Source organism: Filicampus tigris, chromosome 4, assembly GCF_054856515.1.
Source record: "Filicampus tigris isolate MCC_2025a chromosome 4, RoL_Ftig_1.0, whole genome shotgun sequence".
Classification (NCBI taxonomy): domain Eukaryota; kingdom Metazoa; phylum Chordata; class Actinopteri; order Syngnathiformes; family Syngnathidae; genus Filicampus; species Filicampus tigris.
The window spans coordinates 26,984,431-27,004,169 of NC_141220.1; the positions used below are offsets into that span (position 1 = coordinate 26,984,431).

Genomic DNA, 19,739 nt, shown 5'->3' on the forward strand with positions numbered 1-19,739 from the left:
TATATTTTCTTTCGATGTATTACATTGTGCATAGTCTTACAAAGCCTTTTAATTAATATTAAATATACCTTTTATGAATAAAATCTCAGCTTCGTTTTTTGACACCGCACTTCGATAATTTAATTGCGTTCATGATGCTGGTACTTGGAGGGCTAACTATTTTTTTAGGTGTTGCTTGAACCACTGGATTATATAATTGTCGGAAGCTTTACTACACCAAAATAAGTTTGATTTTGGACCACATTACCACAAAAAAAAAGGCCAAAGAAAAAGCAACCCATTCACGAAGTGGAATCTCACAAGTTTATTTCAGACTTTTGAGGCATGTTTCTTCCAGAAATTGCATGTTGGACTGTAAACTCACACATTTGCAAGAAACACTATTTACACTCTTAATAATGCCAACGCGACTACTATTGCAAGAGTGACGGTTAAAAAAAAAAACTGCGACATGACTAATACACTGATTATACTGTACTGAACGTCTGATTTGGCCACCCAGTAACATCTGCTACAAATTACAATTAGATCACCTGGAAAGATAAGAGTACCTGGATTGTGTTTCTTCAAAAGCACACCAAACACAGCACCAATCCATCAAGTAGACTGGAAAAGTGACTTCCTTCCTATTAAAAGCTACAGCCAGAAGAAGAGGCACCATGCAAATGGGGTAGGGGTTATACAAACGACACCATTTATGTGTCAGTATCCAATAATGAAATAAGTGGTCAAAAAGTATCTGTGCTGCATGTGTGTACGTACCAATATATAAACGTAGCTTCAAATCCCCGATGCACTATGACAAAGAATTACGGCCACACAGGGAAAGACTTTGTAAAACTAGGAGGAAAAATTAGCAATATCATTTGGACAAATGTCCTAATCTGATGAGAATAAAGTTACTTTTTAAAGAATGAATGGGGGGGTCTCTCCCCTGTTATTCACTGATACGGCAATATAGCTTATCGAAGCTGGAGTAGTCAACTTTGCCGTTACAATTCACTTGTATTTTCTAACGTTTTTTTTTTTAATTCTGTGCAAACGCCATGCGTAACATAAGTCTATTGTGTTATTGAGGTTAGTATTCTAGCTAATACTATTGATGAGTTTCATGGCAAGGTGGTTGATTGTGTTGAATAATTTAACTACTGACTACTAATCCTTTATGGAACATGGATTCATGATTGTGTCTATGCAAGATGCATGGCAGATTTTTGCAGGAGTTCACTGCACTTTAAAAAAAAAAAAAAAAAAAATTTACAAGGCATACTCTTCCAGAAAAGCTAAACATCATGAGTTCTCATTTTTGTTCGGTATTGTGGCATGATAGTGGTGGAATTTAGAGGTGGACTGAGTCGAGTAAGTCCCCACTGAAGGCCCAGGTCCCAATTGCATGATCCGCCACTGGCATACAAAGATCCGTTTCTCCTGTTTTGTAGCTAACTAAGGTCACCAAAATTCCATATTCACGATTGAGCTCCTGCACGTGATGTCAATGTTTCACTTCAAGTCAGATCCTGCGCAGCGGGTGCCACATGGACACGGGCTTCCTCAGTGTGGCCAGCATTTGGTTCCAGTGAGTGATCCCCATGCCGCCGGCCTCGGGTCCGATGATCACGTGGCCCAGGTTCTCGCCCCGCCCGTCGTCGGACGCCTCGGCCACAGTCACCCGCAGGGAGAGCTCCTGTGGAAAAATAAATAAATAAAATAATCCGTGTTACGTAAACACGACTTAGCACTTGATACCAGTTTACAAGCGTTGGACCTGCAGGACGAGGGAGGGCACAGAGAAGATCATGGCCTCGTTGAAAATGGGGTTGGTGTCGTCTCGCTTGGTGGACGTCTTCTTCTTGCTTATCTTGCGTCCGTCTTGCAGGAGGTAAACTTTGACGAACGGGTCTACGGCAAGGGACAGTGTGTGTTACAAACCTAAATGAGCTGCGACACACACGTGAGTGCGCATGCAATCCAATTGGCTTTAAATGCTAATGACGGTGTTTCCCTAATTGTTTAACATTTCATTTCAGGAAGACTTTTAAAATCACACATCCAATCACAGTTAATAACACGTAAATCAAAAAAGTACACTGAGGCAGAAGGATGTAATCAATTCCTTAAACAGCAAGCACTAAAATGCAACATTTGAGTTATTTCATGAACGCCGACAACAAGCATTAGCGCTAATGCTACCATTTGTGATCAAACGCATTGTCGGAATGCTGAAAGGCAACTTCCACACTTGAATGCTGGAAATAAACAGTAGGCGTTTTATCATGGCACACAAATGCTTCAAAAACGTTAGATGCTGAGAGACACGCGTGTACACAAATGTCGCCATATCATTTCAATGCTGAGATCATTCAGACTTTAATGCTCTTGTAATTAAATGCTGAGAACGCACTACTTCTACTGTACAGGTGTGCCATGATCTCATGTGATGTCTTGACCAGTGTCTACTTCATGACATCAACACGTTCATATAGAAAAACAAGAAATTCAAAGTGCGCATGACCTGCAGTGTTCTTGCCATCGGTCCACAGCAGGTTCTTACACTTGGCCACCACCACTGTGAGGCGCTCTGCCGTGGGCAGGTAGCTGAGAGACAGCAGAATCTCCCCGACCGCGTCCACGGCCTGAAACGAGTCCAGCCACACACGTTGCATGTTAGTATTGATCCATTTCCTGCTCAGCCCAAAACGCTCCTAACACGCTCAAACAAAACACGCCTATGATCATTTCATGTTAAGAAACTTTTGCTTAAATAGTGAAGGAATAATTATTTAATAGTTATCCCACATTTGCTTGTTATTAATCACCAAATGGCTGCCAAATGTTTGCCCATCATGCTGAGGTTGAATGAACAAATAATCCTGGGTGATTTGATAATGTTATTTTCATATAGTGTTGTGTGGTTTCGTAGTTTTAGATTAGAGCAATGCTATTAAAGGGTTGCAGAATGTAATAAGAAGTGTGCAAGCTGGTAAAAAATAAATCGAGCGTCTTCCGTCTTTTTGGTGTCTTATTTTGAAATGTCTAATTGATGAACCTGACAAATAGTAATGCCTATTTGTGTTTGACACGATCAGAGTTGTATACTTTCAACAGCACATGTATTACTGTGGGTGAGAGCTGTCCCTAATATATCATCATTTATTATTTTGAAACTTTGACGTTGTGCAGGTTACTTAATGTAGCGGCTGTTGAGCATAGACATTTACAAGTGAGTATTGAATTTCATAATAATGATAGTAATAAAAATAGTAATATTGGCTTCCCCCAAACCACTTTCCCTTGCTCTATTATGGCGCACCTGCAAAAGGGGATGTGGTGGCGCCCTGATGGCTGTGAAATGGGTATTATTAATGTATGCAAATTCCATATATTTATTTCATTTTTATATATCGACAAACCGACCATATATTTTATGTATTAATGGCTGAAATATTAGCAACGACTCCTAACGACAAGCTATCCTATTCCAGCCTTGACTCACTTTGTTGACATCCTGGAGGTAGAGCCAGGCGTTGAAGGGTCTGACGGTGAGGTCCAGGTCTGACAGCTTAAGTTCGGCCACGCCCGCGCTGATGTTCCTCTCGTCACTGTCGATGCCGAAGGCGGCGAATCGGAGGCTGCACTCCTCCAGGGCGCACACGTCAATCGCCACACAGAACCTCTCGTCGAAGATGACGGTGAACGCGTTCGTCTGCACCTGTCAGACGTGACAAAGACAGACGATGCCCGCGTCATCATTGGTGTTTTTGCTTGAGCAACTCCTTAATAGCTGAAGATGATGTGGCGCTGAAAAGAAACGTGTTAGGACTCTTGATCTCAGCTCGGCCCTCTTTTGGTTGATGCCACATTAGCATTCCTCTCACACAAGTTCGACGATATGGAGCATTACATTTCCAGCAGTTTAGAGACAGCATATTAGTCGTCAGAGCAATTTAGTAATTATTCAAGAGGATATTCATTCCAATTTAAGTCTTCAGCCGAAATATTCCATTCCTTTTTTCAGTACTTGTTAAAATCTACAATGCTCAAATGTTAAACAAATAAACTAAGGAATAACAATATTTTTTAACTTTAAAAATCTAGTTTTTTACTAATTTGAATGCTGGATGATAAATTCCAAAGTATGCTCCCATTTGATGACAGCCACGCATTACCAGAGACAGCACTCATCCATGACACACTTTTCAAACTTCTCCCATCTGGCGAACACAACAGGAGCGTCACAGCCAGAAGAACATGACTACAAAAACGCTTCTACCCACATGCCATCAGACTCCTGAACAAATAACATCACAGTTTGTCAACCACACTGTGCAGTATTTTGCTTTTGGAATCCTGCTCACTTGACTGTTTACACTGTGCAATAACGCTGCAACCTGCAATACTTGAATAATCGAATGTCTATTGTTTCTTCCTTTTTGCACGAACATATACTAGCACTACTGCCAAACTTGAGTACACTTTTTTTTAATTGTCATTGGGGTTTTTTTTCAGTTTGTACTTATGACCATTGCTTAGCCTTTTTTCCCTTCAGTATTCATCTTTTATTATTTCAAATTTCTTTGTTATCTTTTAAATTCTTTGTATAAGTGGAGAGTAACCGGCAGAGTAAGAATTTCATTGCTCAGTGCTACCGTTGTATTTTTACTGTGCATGTGATGTGACAAACATCTTCAACCTCATGTCAATGTAAAAAAAAACATTTTATCGTCTTACCTTCACTTGTAGATGAAATCCATGCGCTTCTCCTTCTGCACAAACATCTCTGTAACTTGGTTGTAAAAGTCCTCCTTTTGTTTCAGCTTGGAAAGTCTCTCCGTCTCCATAGCGATGGTTGCCAGTGAACAAAGTCTTCCTTGATCCGTGCTATTCCGTGTAAAGGTTTTGATTCGTTTTAACGTTGAGACTGACCTTTCATCGTACACAGTTGCAGCAGGCAAAGTGAGGGCAAGCTGGAGTAGCTTTGTCGCCTCGGGTACAGTCTGGATCAAATCCTGTTTGGCCAAAAAACTGAGAAGCTCTTCAGGAGTTTGACATTCATCCCTTATAGTTTGTGAAGTATACAGTCCGACCAGATCAGCCTTTAGTCTCACAAAGTCAAAAAAACTGTCATACTTTGACAGGCTCTGCAGTTTGTTCTCATAAAAACACATCTGCGACATATCACTAAATTTTGAACAATCAACTAATCCCAGAAATGCAAGATCACCAAAATGTTCCAAAATATTTCTCATTTGGACACTGATATTGTCTAGAATGTTATCATACATCAATTTCCTTTCATCCCTGACAGACTGATTGCTTGTTTTACTTTCACTGTCCGCCAGGCCAAGCGTGGCGCGTTTCTGCTCAAATCGCTCATAGAAAGTGTCAAACTTTGGTCTCCTGCCTTCCACTCTTCCCAATGTGTCGCGAATGCGTTCACAACAATATTCAACGTCCATCATTTTGTTTTGAAGCCCTCGAAAAAGTGCGTCCGTTTCATTGGCGATGTACTCGTAAACCATGATCAAAAAGCAGGTGGAGGCTTTGGACAGCCACTGATCATATCCAGCGGCCATCAAGAGAGTGTCATTGTCCCAGCTGTCAGGATTTTCGCTCATGATGCGGAATGCAGCGAACAGGTCAACTTGATACGTGCTTATTGCCTTGAACGGTGTGGAATTTGAGCTCCATCGCGTGGGCGCTGCTCCTGGTAAACGTCGCTTCACCACATCATCCAGCAAGATGCTGCGCTTTGTGGACATGCTAAAAAATCTCCCTAGTCCTTCCACAGTTTTTAAAAAACGCGTACACGCGGGCAGGCCTTTTGCTGAATTCAACAAGACGAGATTGGGGTTGTGTGCATGACAGTGCATAGCTTCGGGTGCTCTGTCTTTCAGTTTGGCCTGCAAACTTTTCAACTCCGATGACATCACATCGGCTCCTTCATAAGTCTGAGCGACAAGCTTCTGAACGCAGTCATATTCATCCAACACTCCCATGACATAATCTGCAAGAGCTCGTCTGTCATCAACCCCCAAAAACGCCTCCTTCACTTCGCTCCCGACTTCAGTCGTAGCCACATAGCGCAAGATGACGGATATTTGCGCTTCCTTTGTGTCATCTGTGGTCTCGCCGACTTCCACGGCAACAAATGGAGCCGCTTGAATCTCCTGTTTAATATCACTTCTAATGACATCAGCGACCGCTTCGATTAAATCATTCTGTATTGTGCCTGGCAAGCCAGCGAACACAGTAGGGGTCTCCAAATGCCTTGCTAAATTGTCATCGTTCTCAGCAAAAGCATGTAAAAGTTCCACATAGTTTCCGCCAAATGGCAGCCCCTGTTTAGCAAGGAAACATGTTGCGTTGATGAGGTGCTTTAGAATCTCTCGATTTTCTTTTACCTTGGCATTGTGGATGCTCACAGAAAGTCTGCGCTGCTCGTCCGCAGCTGAGTCTATCATCGATGACCCGAAAGTTTTCAAAGCAATCTGGCTTTGGATGTGACAAGTTGATCTTTCGTGTTTAACGAGGCTTCTTTGTAGGTTTTTCATGTCACAATATCCATTTTGTGTCCACACGCTGTCACGGCTGGAGAAGAGCAAGCAAGGGAAGCAGAAGAGGCGATTTCGTGCAGGGCAGCCGCACAGCCAGTCCTTCCGTGTGTACCACTCGGTTCGAAAAGAGCGAGATGATTTTGGAAGCACGTCACGAATCTCCGGCATTGGTCTTCCTTGGTCAATTAAATCCAGTTGGGATTGGTAGTCCAATTTGGAGAAGTTTTTAAGCGTGTATATAATATCTTCTTCCATGTTTGGTTTTGGAGCTAAGCTGCCTGCAGCTAGCTTTCTTCTTCGTTTTTCATTTCCGGCAGTTTTAGACTCATCTCGGCGTAACAGCCTGCCATCCGCAGGTCAACGATAATATAGCATTCTATTTTGCAAAATTTTATTTTTCATTTCAAGGCCTTTACAAATAACAGTCATGGGTTATTAACATCAATATAAACATACAAAGAACAAAGAAAAGAAAAACGGGGGACGGACTTAATTACTTTCCATTACAATTATTATTTGAAAAGCTCTGAATGAAAATAAGTTTCACTTAAAAAAAAAATATGTATATCCATTTAAGAGATATAGAATTCCATTAAAAACAATATAAACTATGGAAATGATTCTGGTGGAAATGTACACTTATGGATGTGAAATTTTCTCAATGATATAAAGACTGATAATTGTGTATAATTGTTTTTCATTGAATTCAAAATAAGCTGATAATGTTCTTCCCGTCAATGTTCATTGTATATGTTGTTTTGCCCAGTATATAGTTTTCAAGTTCTTTCCCAAATGTAGGGTGTCTCGAGTCACACATGAAATCATTATTGGATTAAAAGGAAATCAAACAAAGTACAGAGTAGAAAAATGAAATGGATCAATTTTATTCAACCGTTATTATATTTATTACTTTCACCCTTTAGGTGAGGTTCTGTCTCCCCTGATTGGAATAAAACGTTGGGCAATTCTTTGACTTCAGATACCTTCAGCAAAATACATTATGATCTATCAGCAGAGTTCCTGCTTTGACACGCACTGAATAGTTGAAAATGTGTGAAAAGAAACACAATTTGACCTCAGCCACCGTGACCCTCTTTTGTTCAAGACTACTCGAAACCACTACAGTTCTTGATATTTTATTTTATCTTAAACACCCGCAAAAAAACATCACGACACTGGTCATTTGGCTTGCGGCTGATTTTCCACCCTCCGATGCAAATGCGTGCCGAGAAATAAAAATGAATGATGCAGGTTACCAGGCAACAAGTAACACACACGGGAGGGGGCGCTGGGGTGGGGATGTAATTATAGCATTTGATCTTACACCAGAGCAAAAAGCCAATGTTTGTGTCGGCATGAGGACAAAGACGAGTGCCTTAAACGCAAGCCCACCTGAGGGCTCTTATTGATTTTATTGATGAGCGGCAGCGTGGAAGCATTGGGAATTCAGAACACAACGCAGGACAAATGGGCCCGCACAGAGCTCAGCCTTGGACTTTGCCTCCTATTTATTTATCCCTAGCCGTGCACAAAAGGCTGCTCTTGTGGCTACAACACAAAGCGCTCGTGTGTGCGCGGAGGAACGTTTGCGAGCCACACGAGCGCGCAGGAAGGAAGTGACAGCTAACTGAGGAGCTAAGATGAGCGTAAAAACGAGCGTCGGGGATGAGAAGGGAAGAGGCGGCTCGGCAAGTGATGGATAGCTCAGGGGCGCACCGGGGGAAACAATAGCAAGTGTGGCCGCCAAGAAGGAGTTGCATTAAGATTAGAATAAAAATCAAATGAGGGCGGGGCTGAGAAGTTAGCTGATGTCAGCGTTTTCTTTCTTTGCCAAGATGTGGCCGCTCGAGCGCTCAACAGAAAATCGGTTTAACTCTTGATCTGAACTACTTTTTAGTTGATGGAGTTTAAAATCTACAGCGTTCAACTCTCGAATAATTAAAAAGATGTGGCTGCCCGAGCGCTGAAACGAAACTCGGTTTGAACTCTACTACTTCCACCACCTCGTCTGTGTTCCTTTTTATGGAGAATGAAGTTCTTACTTCGATATAAACAAATAAGGAGTGAATGATTTAGCAACAGAATTGAGCTTGCTAAAGCGCTATGAAGAATCATGCTTTGGTTGAAACGCTACTGGATTCTTGCTTGGGCTTCGTTTACACTACATTCCTGCGAGACGTGGGAACCGTGGACAAAACAGGAAGGTCGTTTCTCGTTGTTTTTCCTTGAATAAAAAGTCAACCCAAACATTTTTTTTTCAAGAATATGTTCTATGCAGGCCAATTAGTTGAAACGTGGCATTCTGATTATTATTGCTTTTGTGGGATATGAGTAAAGCAGCAAAATGCACCCGCTTTTACCCATGTCAGGGGGCGGCCATTTTGTCACTTCTGTCGACTGAAAATGACATCACAGATGCTCAGGGCTCAGGTAACAACCAATCATGGCTCAGCTTCAGAAAACAGGTGAGCTGTGATTGGTCATGGATTACTTCTAACTCATATTTCACAAACGCAATGCCTTGTTTCAACCAGTGAGCCTGTATTGAACATATTCTGGAAAAGAAATATGTTTGTATTGACTTCCACTTTAATAAAAAGAAATCCCAAACCAGACACGATGCCTTGAGGTGCTTGTTAAATGTTGCCCACTCAGCCTTGATCATCCTGGAAGGGGGATTCCCCCATCTGTGGTCTCTTCTCAAGGTTTCTCATTTTTCCCCAAATGTTTTATTTTTGTTTTTTTAGTTTTTCCTTGCCCTCCTGGGGGTTAAGTTCAGGGGATGTCGTTAATATTTGTCAACTACGGGCATGTGAAGCCCCTTGAAACTTTCCTTGTGATTAAGGGCTACATAAATACATTTGACTTGACTTGAGGGTAGTGCAGCCATTACGCTCAAGTTACGATTAAATAATCCCGCTCTTCAGAGCAACCTGATTTACGCTACAGTGCATATAACGTAACCCGAGAATGATAATCATCTTACCCTGGTGACTCCCACGTTGAGCTCTTCGGGCCCCAGGGAGATCCTGATAAAGCACCCTGGGAAGTCTCCCTCTTCCCTCTCCAGCAGGTCCTTGCCCTGATGCGCGGTGATGTGCAGCGTCCCCTGGCCGGCGTGTCGGGCGGGCTCGAACTCCAGCGTCACCTCCAGCTGGCCCACCGTGAAGTCGTGGCCGAAGTTGTTGGCGACGGACGAGATGGAGCTGAGCGAGTCAGTGGAGACGGAGCGGTTGAGCTGGGCCGCGCCACTCAGTTCCAGGTCGCGGCCCATCAGCTCCAGCTGGCCCAGCTCCCTGAGGGCGTCCGGGGTGTCGCTCATGGCCAGGCTGGGCTTGCGGCTGGACGCCGTCGACGTCCGACGGTGGTTGTTGGCTGCCACCCGCTTCACAGAAAAATACACTTTGAAATCACACTTAACCTTTACATCCTGTTTGAGCCAATTCCTTTCATGCTCCTAATTTAGCCCATGTATAAGTATTCTTCCCATCCCATCCCAAACATCCTAGCAAGTAATGATATTTAAAATGCTGATAAAAACGTATACACAGGTGCGACTTGTAGGCTACATATTATTATTAGGGCTCAGACTCACACCCAAAATCCCCGCTCACTAATCGTGTTGACAGCTGCAGCGAACAGGTTCTGGTTGGATTAGAAAGTTCCGCTTCTAACTACAGAAAAGTTTTACTTTTTAGTCTGAAGTAGCTTAGCTGAAGGTGAAAGTGGGGCTAATGCAGCAATAGTATTTGTCACTCATCAAAAGAATGTAGAGAAGAAGAAGAAAAAGAAGTAGTTAGTCATGCCATTTCACGTGTGACGTTTGCTAGTTAGCTAGTTTAGCATGCGGCATCTACCCCAACAAGTTGGTGGTTTGAATCTGAGCTCTACAATTCTTGGTTTGGTTTTTTTGCCCCAAAAAAAAAAAAACAGGGAATACGACTTCTATGTTTTTTTTCTTCTTCATAATGCATTTTGTGACTGGTGCGTCTTATACTCAAGAGAGAATTATCTTTGAAAAATATGGTAGTTTGTAAAAATGGAAGGAAAGGAAGGAGCCAAGATTCAAACCCAGAGACTTTCAATTGTGAGGCAGATGCGCGAACCTCACCGCCACCTTGCTGCTTAAAAAAATCTTGATCAAATGTTTCAAATTTTCTCTTGGATACAAAGTCTAGAAAAACAAGAACTTGGCAACTTGTTGTGTAAATATTCACATAACCGTGTTGAATGGAACCCAAACGATCATATTCCATGGTCGGCGGTTGGCAAACCTTTTGTCGGACTTCTGAGAAGGAGGTTCCATATTTTTCCTGCAGGTATCTGTAGTCAAAGTTGGGAAAGGGTGACGGCGCAGGGAAGGTGCCAGACTTCCACAACTTCCAGATGTTCAGCCCCGCAACAGCCAGCAGCACCACGAAGCCCACCAGGTAGATGCCCACCTCCCAGCCCGGCGGGTTACGCACCACTGCCAGGGCGGCACCAAACAAACGGGAGACGCTTAGACCGATATGTAAAAATACATTCAAATAGTACATTTAATCCACGTTGTGTTATTGCATTGTCATTGCAGTAAAAGAAATTTAGTTTTTTCGGGGGCAACTTTTATCTAAAGTGCTGGTTATTTTTGGAGCAATTTTTGCAAACATACATAGTACACCCTTTATCCCCAGATATTATTATTATTATGACTAATAGTGATCATAATACTTATTATTACTTATATAATAAACAAGCAAATCAATAAAAAGAAAGAAAGAGAAAAAGAAAGAATGAAATCAAGTGAAAAACAAAGAAAAAAGAAAGTTGAATTGCCTCTTGGGGATAAATGAAGTTTTTGAAAAGAAGAAAGAATAGATAAAGAATGAAAGAAATAGATAGACAGAGAAAACTAAAGAAAAAAGGAGAAAAAAGGGAACGCAAAAAATCGAATAAAAACCAAGGAAGAAAGTAAGATTGCAAAAGACAAACGAAAAGAACAACAACAAATAAAGCAGAAAGAAATAAAGAGAAAAGGGAAACAAAAACAGGATCAATAAAGAAAAACCAAAAACTAATGAATGAAACTTGAGGTAGTTTAAAGAAGGGAAGAGAGAAAGAAAACAGAAAGACAAAGAAAGAAAAAAGGTGAAAAAGTGAAAGAAATAACGGACCAAAGAAAAAGAAAGAAAGGACCCATCCAGGTCTGGCCAATTTCTGCCCGTTTACAAGGCACTCCAAAACACAAGTTCCATTTGTACTTCCGTTGCAACATTTGATTAGTCGTCCACTGACCACTAAGATGGTAGCCTGAGACATCCCCAGTCGGAAGAGAGGACATGGCACAGCAGCCAGCCTGGAAAGTAGAAAAGAAGAAACGTCCCAGTCTAGGCAGCGGAGACGGGAGAGGCTTCTGCGCTCCCCTCGACAGGATAGAAGCGCTGCAGACAACACATGGATCATGGAGAAAACATCTCCACCTGCAGCGGAAGCCAGAGGCTGACTTTGTGCTGACATCATTACAACAAATAAATGAGGTTGTTAACCGGAACGTCATTTGAGGTTTTTTTTTTTCATCTATCAATAATCATCTTCACGTTTGCGGGGCGAAAGCTACTCACCACTGCAGTTGCGATTCAATTGTATGCATAAATGTCATACGCGGAGGAAACAAACCGCAGTGCCGTCTTTTACATACTTATATGATCGAGTCTCAGCATTCGCACAATAAAAATGACATTGTTGACATTGTAGGCTACTTGTCTCACAGCTTTCAGGCAATGATAAGATTTACAGTTGTATCACTGAGATTGTTCATCTCTCAGCATTGAGATAATGGTACAATTAAAAAAAAACATGATCATGTCTCATCATGTCAGAAAACAATATCTTTGGATGCACGGTGGAATTAGTCTGAGTGCTTGATTGTCTGTCTTCAGATAAGAAAAAAAAAGTTTTAATTTTTGAGAATGATTGTCTCTCAGCTTTCAGACAACAGCCTGTTTTCATTACAACAAAATAATTAGTATGAATGCTTTTTTTTCTCAGTATGCAGTATTTTTTTTGCTGCACCAAAGTTTTAATCTGAACGCTGATCTCTCGGCATTCAGATAAGAATGTGTTTTGACACATAGTAGCATCAGCATGAATGCTCATCTCTCAGCATTCCGACATTGCTAGAAAAACATTTCAATGCATAACAATACATGTATAAATGCCTCTCAGCACTCAGGCAATGTATTGTATAATTTTTTATACATCAGCTAAATGCTCTCAGCATTTAGACCCAAACTATTTTTTTTTTACACACAGTGTGTGAATGCTCGTTTCTCAGCATTCAGACAAGAATCTTGTGACACATAGTAGCATCTGTGTGAATACTCATCTCTCAGCATTCAGACAATGTTAGAAAAACATTCCAGTGCATATGAGTATAAGAGTAAATGCTTATCACACAGCAGTCAGGAAATAATATTTTCGACAAATATCAGCATCAATGCGAATGCTTGTTTCTCAGCATTGGTGCTTTTGGACGCACCATATTAGTCTGCTTGTCCCTCAGCATTTACAAAATGCCAAACTTATTTCCAACGCATACCGCCAATTAGTGTGAAAGCTCATCCCTCAGCATTCACACAACTCCCTCCTTCAAACAATTGCGCACCGACGTCCTGTCGTATGCACTTTATGCCAGGAGATGCCGTTGGACAAAACACCAGCGAGTTTCAGCATTGATCAAGAAGAGATTAATCCACTTTCGGGCTGGTTTGAATGAGGCAGAGAAGAACCGCGCAACACAACACAAAGTCAATATCTCGCATCCATTGCCCAGTGACTCATTCCTCCCCCAAGAAGCTTCTCATCCTGCCTGCTGGAAGGAGACTCCAGCAGCCAGACGTTGGGGGGGAAACCGGAGAATTACACTAATGATACCACTGTGGGGGTACGGGATATGGGGGGGGGGGAGATGGGGATGGGGTGGGGAGGGGGGATGGGGACCAGTCAAGTCAGCTGAAGTCATGCAGCCAAATTAAAGTGGCTGACGCAGTGCAGAGTCCACTGACGGCTGCTGATGTGCCGTTTGGACTCGGGCTTTGCTAGATCTTGGGCTGGCTGTGGTTGTGATAGATCTGTGTGTGCGTGTGTGTGCGTGTGTGTGTGTGTGTGCGGGGAACGAGGGATGATTCATGGAGATTTCGCAAAAACAAACGAGGCAGCGTGGGCGCTCCGGCTGTGTCTCAGCGGTGCCGCCGAGCTGAAATAGAAGACAAGCAGACAGCCTTGTTGTGCTTGCTTGTGTGCGGCTTGTTGTCTCTATCAGGAGTTAATTTTATTCACTCACAAACATGACATTGTAGATTTTTTTTTAGCCTCTTTGCTGGCAGGTTTGAGTATTATTTGCATAATGGCAAATTGCGACAGTATGGAATTATGCAAATGTTTTGGTTTTTTTATCAGTGATTTTTGAAAAAGATATGTCTATCTATGTATCTATCTAATAATATAAATATATATATATATATATATATATATATATTTTTTTTTATATATATATATATATATTTTTTTTTTCATTTTATTATTTTTACATGAATCATGTAACAGACATCGCATTAAAGTGAAAATTAACCAATTAAAAAAAGTTTCCAAAATTGGAGATGTGTTTTTCACAGGACAGCGACGATATGCATATATATGTGTATACATAAATACATACATACATATATACGTACACATACATTATATATATACATATACTGTATATACATAGAGAGAGAGCGAGAGAGAGCGAGAGAGAGAGAGAGAGCGAGCTGATCAAGCCGAGCTGATCAGCATTTCGGGGGTTTAATAAAAAAAATATTTAAAAAAATCTTTTTCAGAAAACGCTCTGGGAATTTATGAAATTTCAATTTTACGGCACAGCAACGAGACTATGAGTGGAAAATGAAACACTGTGTGTGTGTGTGTGTGTGTGTGTGTGTGTGCGTGTGCGCGGGAGTGTGGAAGGGGGTGGGGCTTGTGAATATTCCTGCAAACAGCTGATCAATCAAATCCTTCTCCGGTTTGGCTCAGACGACTCATAATCTAATGAACAGCCTCGCTACTGCGCTCAGTGAAACCCATAAAACGAAGCCATACGTCTTCTGATGGTCGCCGCGTTGAAAATATCCGCTTCTACTGTTCTGCGGATAACCTTCGGCAACATATTTGGAGTGCGTCAGAGGGAATTTTTATGTGACCCTTGTGAAATTTGACTTCCTATTACAAGGACGAAAGGGTTACACTTGATAGAAAATGAATGTAGCTAGAATATTTCCCTGAGGAACTGTGCTCACAATCACAATCCCGTCCGTCTCTATCATTTTTTTCCCATTAGAACACTTGAGGGCTGTTAGGACATTTACCAGAACAGTGTAATCAGATATATTTGTCCTATTTTTGATTGTCATCACGAGGCATCACAAGTTTGGTACAAGTTTCCCGACAGCAGAAGTATCCACTAGAAGAGTACAGTCGACCCGCGCTATATCAAGGTATTAAGGAAATTAGCATTGTCTTAATGAATAGTTTATACTGTAAATATAAAAACAAGCTATGATCTAAAACACTTTCGTTCCAATTCATCTCAAAACATTATCCTGAAAAACAAATGCTTTAAAGCACATGCACACACGTTGAAGACGCTCCTAAATTTTATGGACGTCCCAGACTAAATTTAGCGAGTCCTTGACATGGAAGGCTTGTCTCTCAGTTGAGATGTATCACTTCAACTTAGTTCCTTGACACCAACATGCTAATGTCCCATTAGACAGAACTATGCAATCTCTCATATCTCTAAACCGACAAGACAACTCTTTGCGTTTTGTCAGTTTTGCAGAGCAACAATTCACTGTGCAAAATTTGCAACGGGAACAATATTTATTTTTGGGAAGTTTTATGATTTAAAGCGGAAGTCAACCCAAACATATTTTTTTCAAGTATATGTTCCCTGCAGGCACACTAGATGAAACACGGCATTCTGATTAATTTTGCGTTTGTGGAATATAAATTAAGCAGCAAAATGCACATGTTTTTAGCCATCTCTGGGGGTGGCCATTTTGTCTTCTGTCGACTGAAAATGACATCACAACTGCTCACAACGAACAATCACGGCTGACCTGTTTTCTGAATCTGAGCTGTGATTGGTCGTTGTGAGCACTTGTGATGTCATTTTCAGTCGACAGAAGACAAAATGGCCGCCTCCGGAGATGCTAAAAACGGTTGGATTAACACTTATTCCACAAACGCAATATTTATCAGAATGCCCTGTTTCAACTAGTGGGCCTACTTGGAACATATTCTGGAGAAAAAAAAATCTGTTTGGGTTGACTTCGGCTTTAAGAGTGTGTGCTATATACAAGAAAGTATTGTACTTTTGAAGATAACCTTCATTATCCTACCTCGTAAACATGACACATCCCGCCCACGTTTGATGTCTGACCACAAGCTCCCATTGTGGGAGGCAATCCGTTATATGACCCCCGACGGACAGCGCCGGTCTTATTGTCTGAAATATATTATACAAGACCCTCGCAAAGACCGCACTGAGATTAGACGCCCCACCTTTAGTGAAATTACCCCTCGGCCAGGCCAGCATGCAGGGTGGTGTGTGTGTCTGAGAGGGAATCCCCCTGACAGAGTTGGCCACTGTCGGAGATGGTGGAAGAAATGTGAGCTTCAGATGATTGAAGAGGCGGGAGTCTCTGCCACACACACACACCCACACACGTACGTAGACACATAATTAACCCTTTCCAGGACAGTGGTCACTACAGTGGATAGCCTTTCAAAAGTTGCTTTCTAATACATCAAATAATCTTTATAGGCCATCACATATATATATATATTGATATATATATATATATATATATATAGTCAAACCAACATAAAACAGATTTACAGGTTGCGTGCCTAAAACAACCCGTAATCGTCAGTTTAGCCTAACCACTAACAAATAATGCAAAACACCATAGACAGGCTAATGAATAGCACTGTGTCGTGGCGTTAAAACTCTATAAGGATCAGAAAGTTGGACCAACACATGTCAACAGAAAATATAACAATACTAACAGGAATGAATTATTGATTCTCTGCGATGAAGGACTAATATTATGATTTGAGGAGTTTTGAAGGGCTCTATGTAAAATTCATGTCTGTGTTACACTGACCCCAAGTGGAAGGAGCAGCACAATGTCCACTGAATTGAAGCAGAAAAATAATTTAATTCTTTTTTTTTTTTTAAGTACAGTATTACAGAGTGCTATTTTCCTGTCGTCAACTCAAGCCACGCGATGACTCGGTGTCGCTCGTGTGTAGGTCTTCTAAATAAATTGTTTTGCCATCAAAAGCTCTCTCTCTTTCTCTTAATAGTCTGAGTTGCCACAAAAGCGTCAAAGTCACTGTTGTTCCTTTACACTCAAAACTTGCTTTCTACTATTTATGCAATTTGCTCAGTAACCGGTGTTTTTGGTTAAACCAATCTACTGCTCATACTAGAGACCAGAAAAACCCAGAAACAAACTTTTTTTTTTTCCCCCTAGTCAAAGAAAAACATTCTGTGGGTCTCGAAAGCTCCGTCGAAACGCTTTCAAACGGCTGGCAGTGAACGCGTTAATAAATGTTTCCTGAGGGTGACATTTCCTCTGGGAAGAAACCTGACAAAAGTCCCCCTGGAACGTTTTGTGTTCTGTAACTTTAGTGATTAGATCGTCTGCGTACGTTCCAAAGTACCATCACTGTCAGCATGGAGGTTTTTGTCATTAAATTCCAGACTTTGCGACGCCATGCAGATGCAGAGCTCGAATGTGTGTTTTGGGGCATTCAGTGTCATTAATTGTTGTAAGTGCAACCTGCTGGAGTCCAATGGATCAATGTGTGGGCCCAGCATGTGTGTAGCAAAAAAAAACACGCCACCCCCGCTCTTTTGATCAGCAAAGCATGGAAGGATGCTCTCTTACCGGGACTTTCCTGTTTGCTGCAGCGGGAGGAGGAGGAGGAGGAGGGGCAGGAGGAGGAGGATGGACGAAGCAACTCCACCACCGCTCTCCCTTGTCTTCAGGCGCCGCTCTCCATCCAGTGCCGGCGGATGCTGGAGGATGAAGAAGAAGAGGCGGAGGAGGAAGAAAAGGGCTACTTCAGAGGTGCTTGCTCGGAGGAAGACGACGAGCGATGAGGGGGAGCAGCCTGCTTGTGCCGCAGCTCGCTGGAGTCTGCAAAGAAAGATGCTGCTAGAGGCACTTCGCTGCACGCACACACACACACACACACACTCACACGGTCCCTGCAGAACAACTTCTCACCTCCGCCTCCTCCTCTTCATCATAAGCAGCAGGCAGGGAGGAAGGCAAACATGTACACGCAAAGGAGAATTAAAGGAACATTAGGCCAATTAGGAATAATGACACAAAGTGTGTAACTGTTTATTTATTTATGCAGGATGTTAACATGACCCGCGTGTACAGTAATTATTAAGACCACTTTTCTACATTATTCATCTAACGGTCGGTGAAACCGCTGCCTCTGTTGTAATAGACGTCAGGTCCCTAGTTAATTGCAGGGTGCACTTAAACAAATAAATGACAACTCAAGCAGTGGCGGAGCAAGACTTTTTTCCAGGGGGCGGGTGGGGGGGGGTGTCATGGGGTGGCAAAGGCTATCTCAGGAGGTCCGCATAACAAAAAGTTGGAAACATGTTGTCAACAATCGACATCCATTTTTATAATGACTAAAATTTGCACACACCCACACGTAGAAAAAATGTACAACACCGGTTACAAATATACACACAAAGCATTTTTCAGTAGCTACAATGAAAATAATAATAAGCTGTAATTCGTGTTGTCTCTCTTTAGAAATCCAGTCATATATATTGCCCCCTGCATCTTTTATTTCTATGCACTCTATGAAAAAGATAAGCGGGAGGCACTTTGAGTGACCCTTTGATTAATCCCCTCCCCGCCATTTTTTATTTTATTTTTTACAAACCAGAAAAAATTTTCAGAAAATGGCCATGAACATTAATTACATGTTCCCTATGGAGAAAGAGGGCAATATGGAAATAAATTCCAGTAAAATCGGAAAATACCCAGAAGTCAATTATATGGTCCAAGCATATGGTAGTGCCGGCGCATTCCCAGCTCCGCCTACACTGAAAGCTATGACCCGGAAGTGGAAGATGTTCGTTCGCCTCCTAAAATAACATTGTATTATTTTGTAATAATTATTTCTATTGCGAAATAACGCAATATAAGCAGACGTTTTGCAACAAAACACAATATTATTGCGTTATTACACAATCTTAAATATTCTTGTGATGTCCCCTGGCTTGCTCCGGTCAGCGTCATCATCATCATCATCATCATCATCATCATGACAGTGGCGGCAGTTGTAAAAGTCAATCCACTAACTATACTCCTGGCCGGTAAGTGGATTTAAACCATTTAAAGTGCCTCCAATTAACCACAAACAAAGTTCAGCTGTTATAGTATGCTTTACCTGATATATTTTTTTTATTCTAGCATAAAACAGAAGGGTTTTGTGCTAACGCTGATTGCTATATTTGGAACCTTGTCGAAGGCCCCACTTAGGTCACATGAATGGTGGACGAAATTTTTTAATTATCCATCTTGGTCACGTTTTAGATTACAAATTCTGGCATTTGAAAATGGGTGTAAACTTTTTTATATCTATCTCGCTATCCATGAGTTGACTAGCAAGTATAGTTGTGACACCAGACTTAATGAAAGCTTCCACTTTATTAATTACGTTATGGATCAGACGTGAACACATCGAAAGGTCAGAATAATTTTGCACACTAAATCAATTCTAGCTGATCTATAAAAAGTCAATCAGTGCTTTATTGGTCTACACAAATCGTTTTGACCATTTTATTGATTGAAGATGCAAGGCCTGTGTGTATTACGAGTAAATTAGGAATATTAATTTCTATTTCCAAGTGTGTGTATGTCATTTATAGAGGCTATTAGTTATGTTTTGAGTAAAATTAGATTTTTGGGTTTTATTCTATCAAATAGCCAAAAGTCCAGTGTTTTTGGCCTCTTAAATTTTTTCTTCTTGAGCTGTTGGGTTTATGTCATATCTATTTAATATTAATATCCTTCAGCACCATCTGGTGGTGTAGCTGGGGTACTTGCTGCTCCTTAAGCA

At 41.5% G+C, this 19,739-nt stretch overlaps 1 protein-coding gene and 1 long non-coding RNA gene across 3 annotated transcripts in view; one reads left to right on the forward strand and one right to left on the reverse strand.

Annotated features, from left to right (window-relative positions):
* Window positions 1-289: 289 nt before the first annotated feature.
* syt12 (synaptotagmin XII) lies at window positions 290-17,829 on the reverse strand. Of its 2 annotated transcripts, none has more exons than XM_086029116.1 (8): window positions 17,531-17,829; window positions 11,829-11,889; window positions 10,829-11,022; window positions 9,541-9,939; window positions 3,494-3,709; window positions 2,513-2,633; window positions 1,766-1,899; window positions 290-1,684 (listed from the first exon to the last, which is right to left on the reverse strand). In XM_086029116.1, exons 2-8 carry the CDS (start codon window positions 11,872-11,874, stop codon window positions 1,511-1,513), a joined length of 1,284 nt encoding a protein of 427 aa, XP_085885242.1. In that variant the 5' UTR covers window positions 11,875-11,889; window positions 17,531-17,829; the 3' UTR covers window positions 290-1,510. The 2 variants fall into 2 exon arrangements, with proteins under 2 accessions (XP_085885242.1, XP_085885241.1); XM_086029115.1 differs by having other exon boundaries at window positions 11,829-11,974.
* Window positions 17,830-18,912: 1,083 nt separating this feature from the next.
* Window positions 18,913-19,739, forward strand: part of LOC147149217 (uncharacterized) — a 60,559-nt gene continuing 59,732 nt past the window's right edge. The window contains exon 1 of the long non-coding RNA XR_015086576.1: window positions 18,913-18,993. This is a non-coding gene — a long non-coding RNA (uncharacterized LOC147149217). The remainder of the gene's footprint in view (window positions 18,994-19,739) is intronic.

Bases quoted from the DNA above. Each gene is read 5' to 3' on its own strand.
- syt12 (XM_086029116.1), bottom strand. From the start codon at position 11,874: ATGTCCTCTCTTCCGACTGGGGATGTCTCAGGCTACCATCTTAGTG. The intron at 3,710-9,540 runs GTAAGATGATTA...CACGTCTGACAG, and splicing joins TCAACGTGGGAGTCACCAGG to GTGCAGACGAACGCGTTCAC. The intron at 1,900-2,512 runs GTCATGCGCACT...CCCTTGCCGTAG, and splicing joins CGATGGCAAGAACACTGCAG to ACCCGTTCGTCAAAGTTTAC.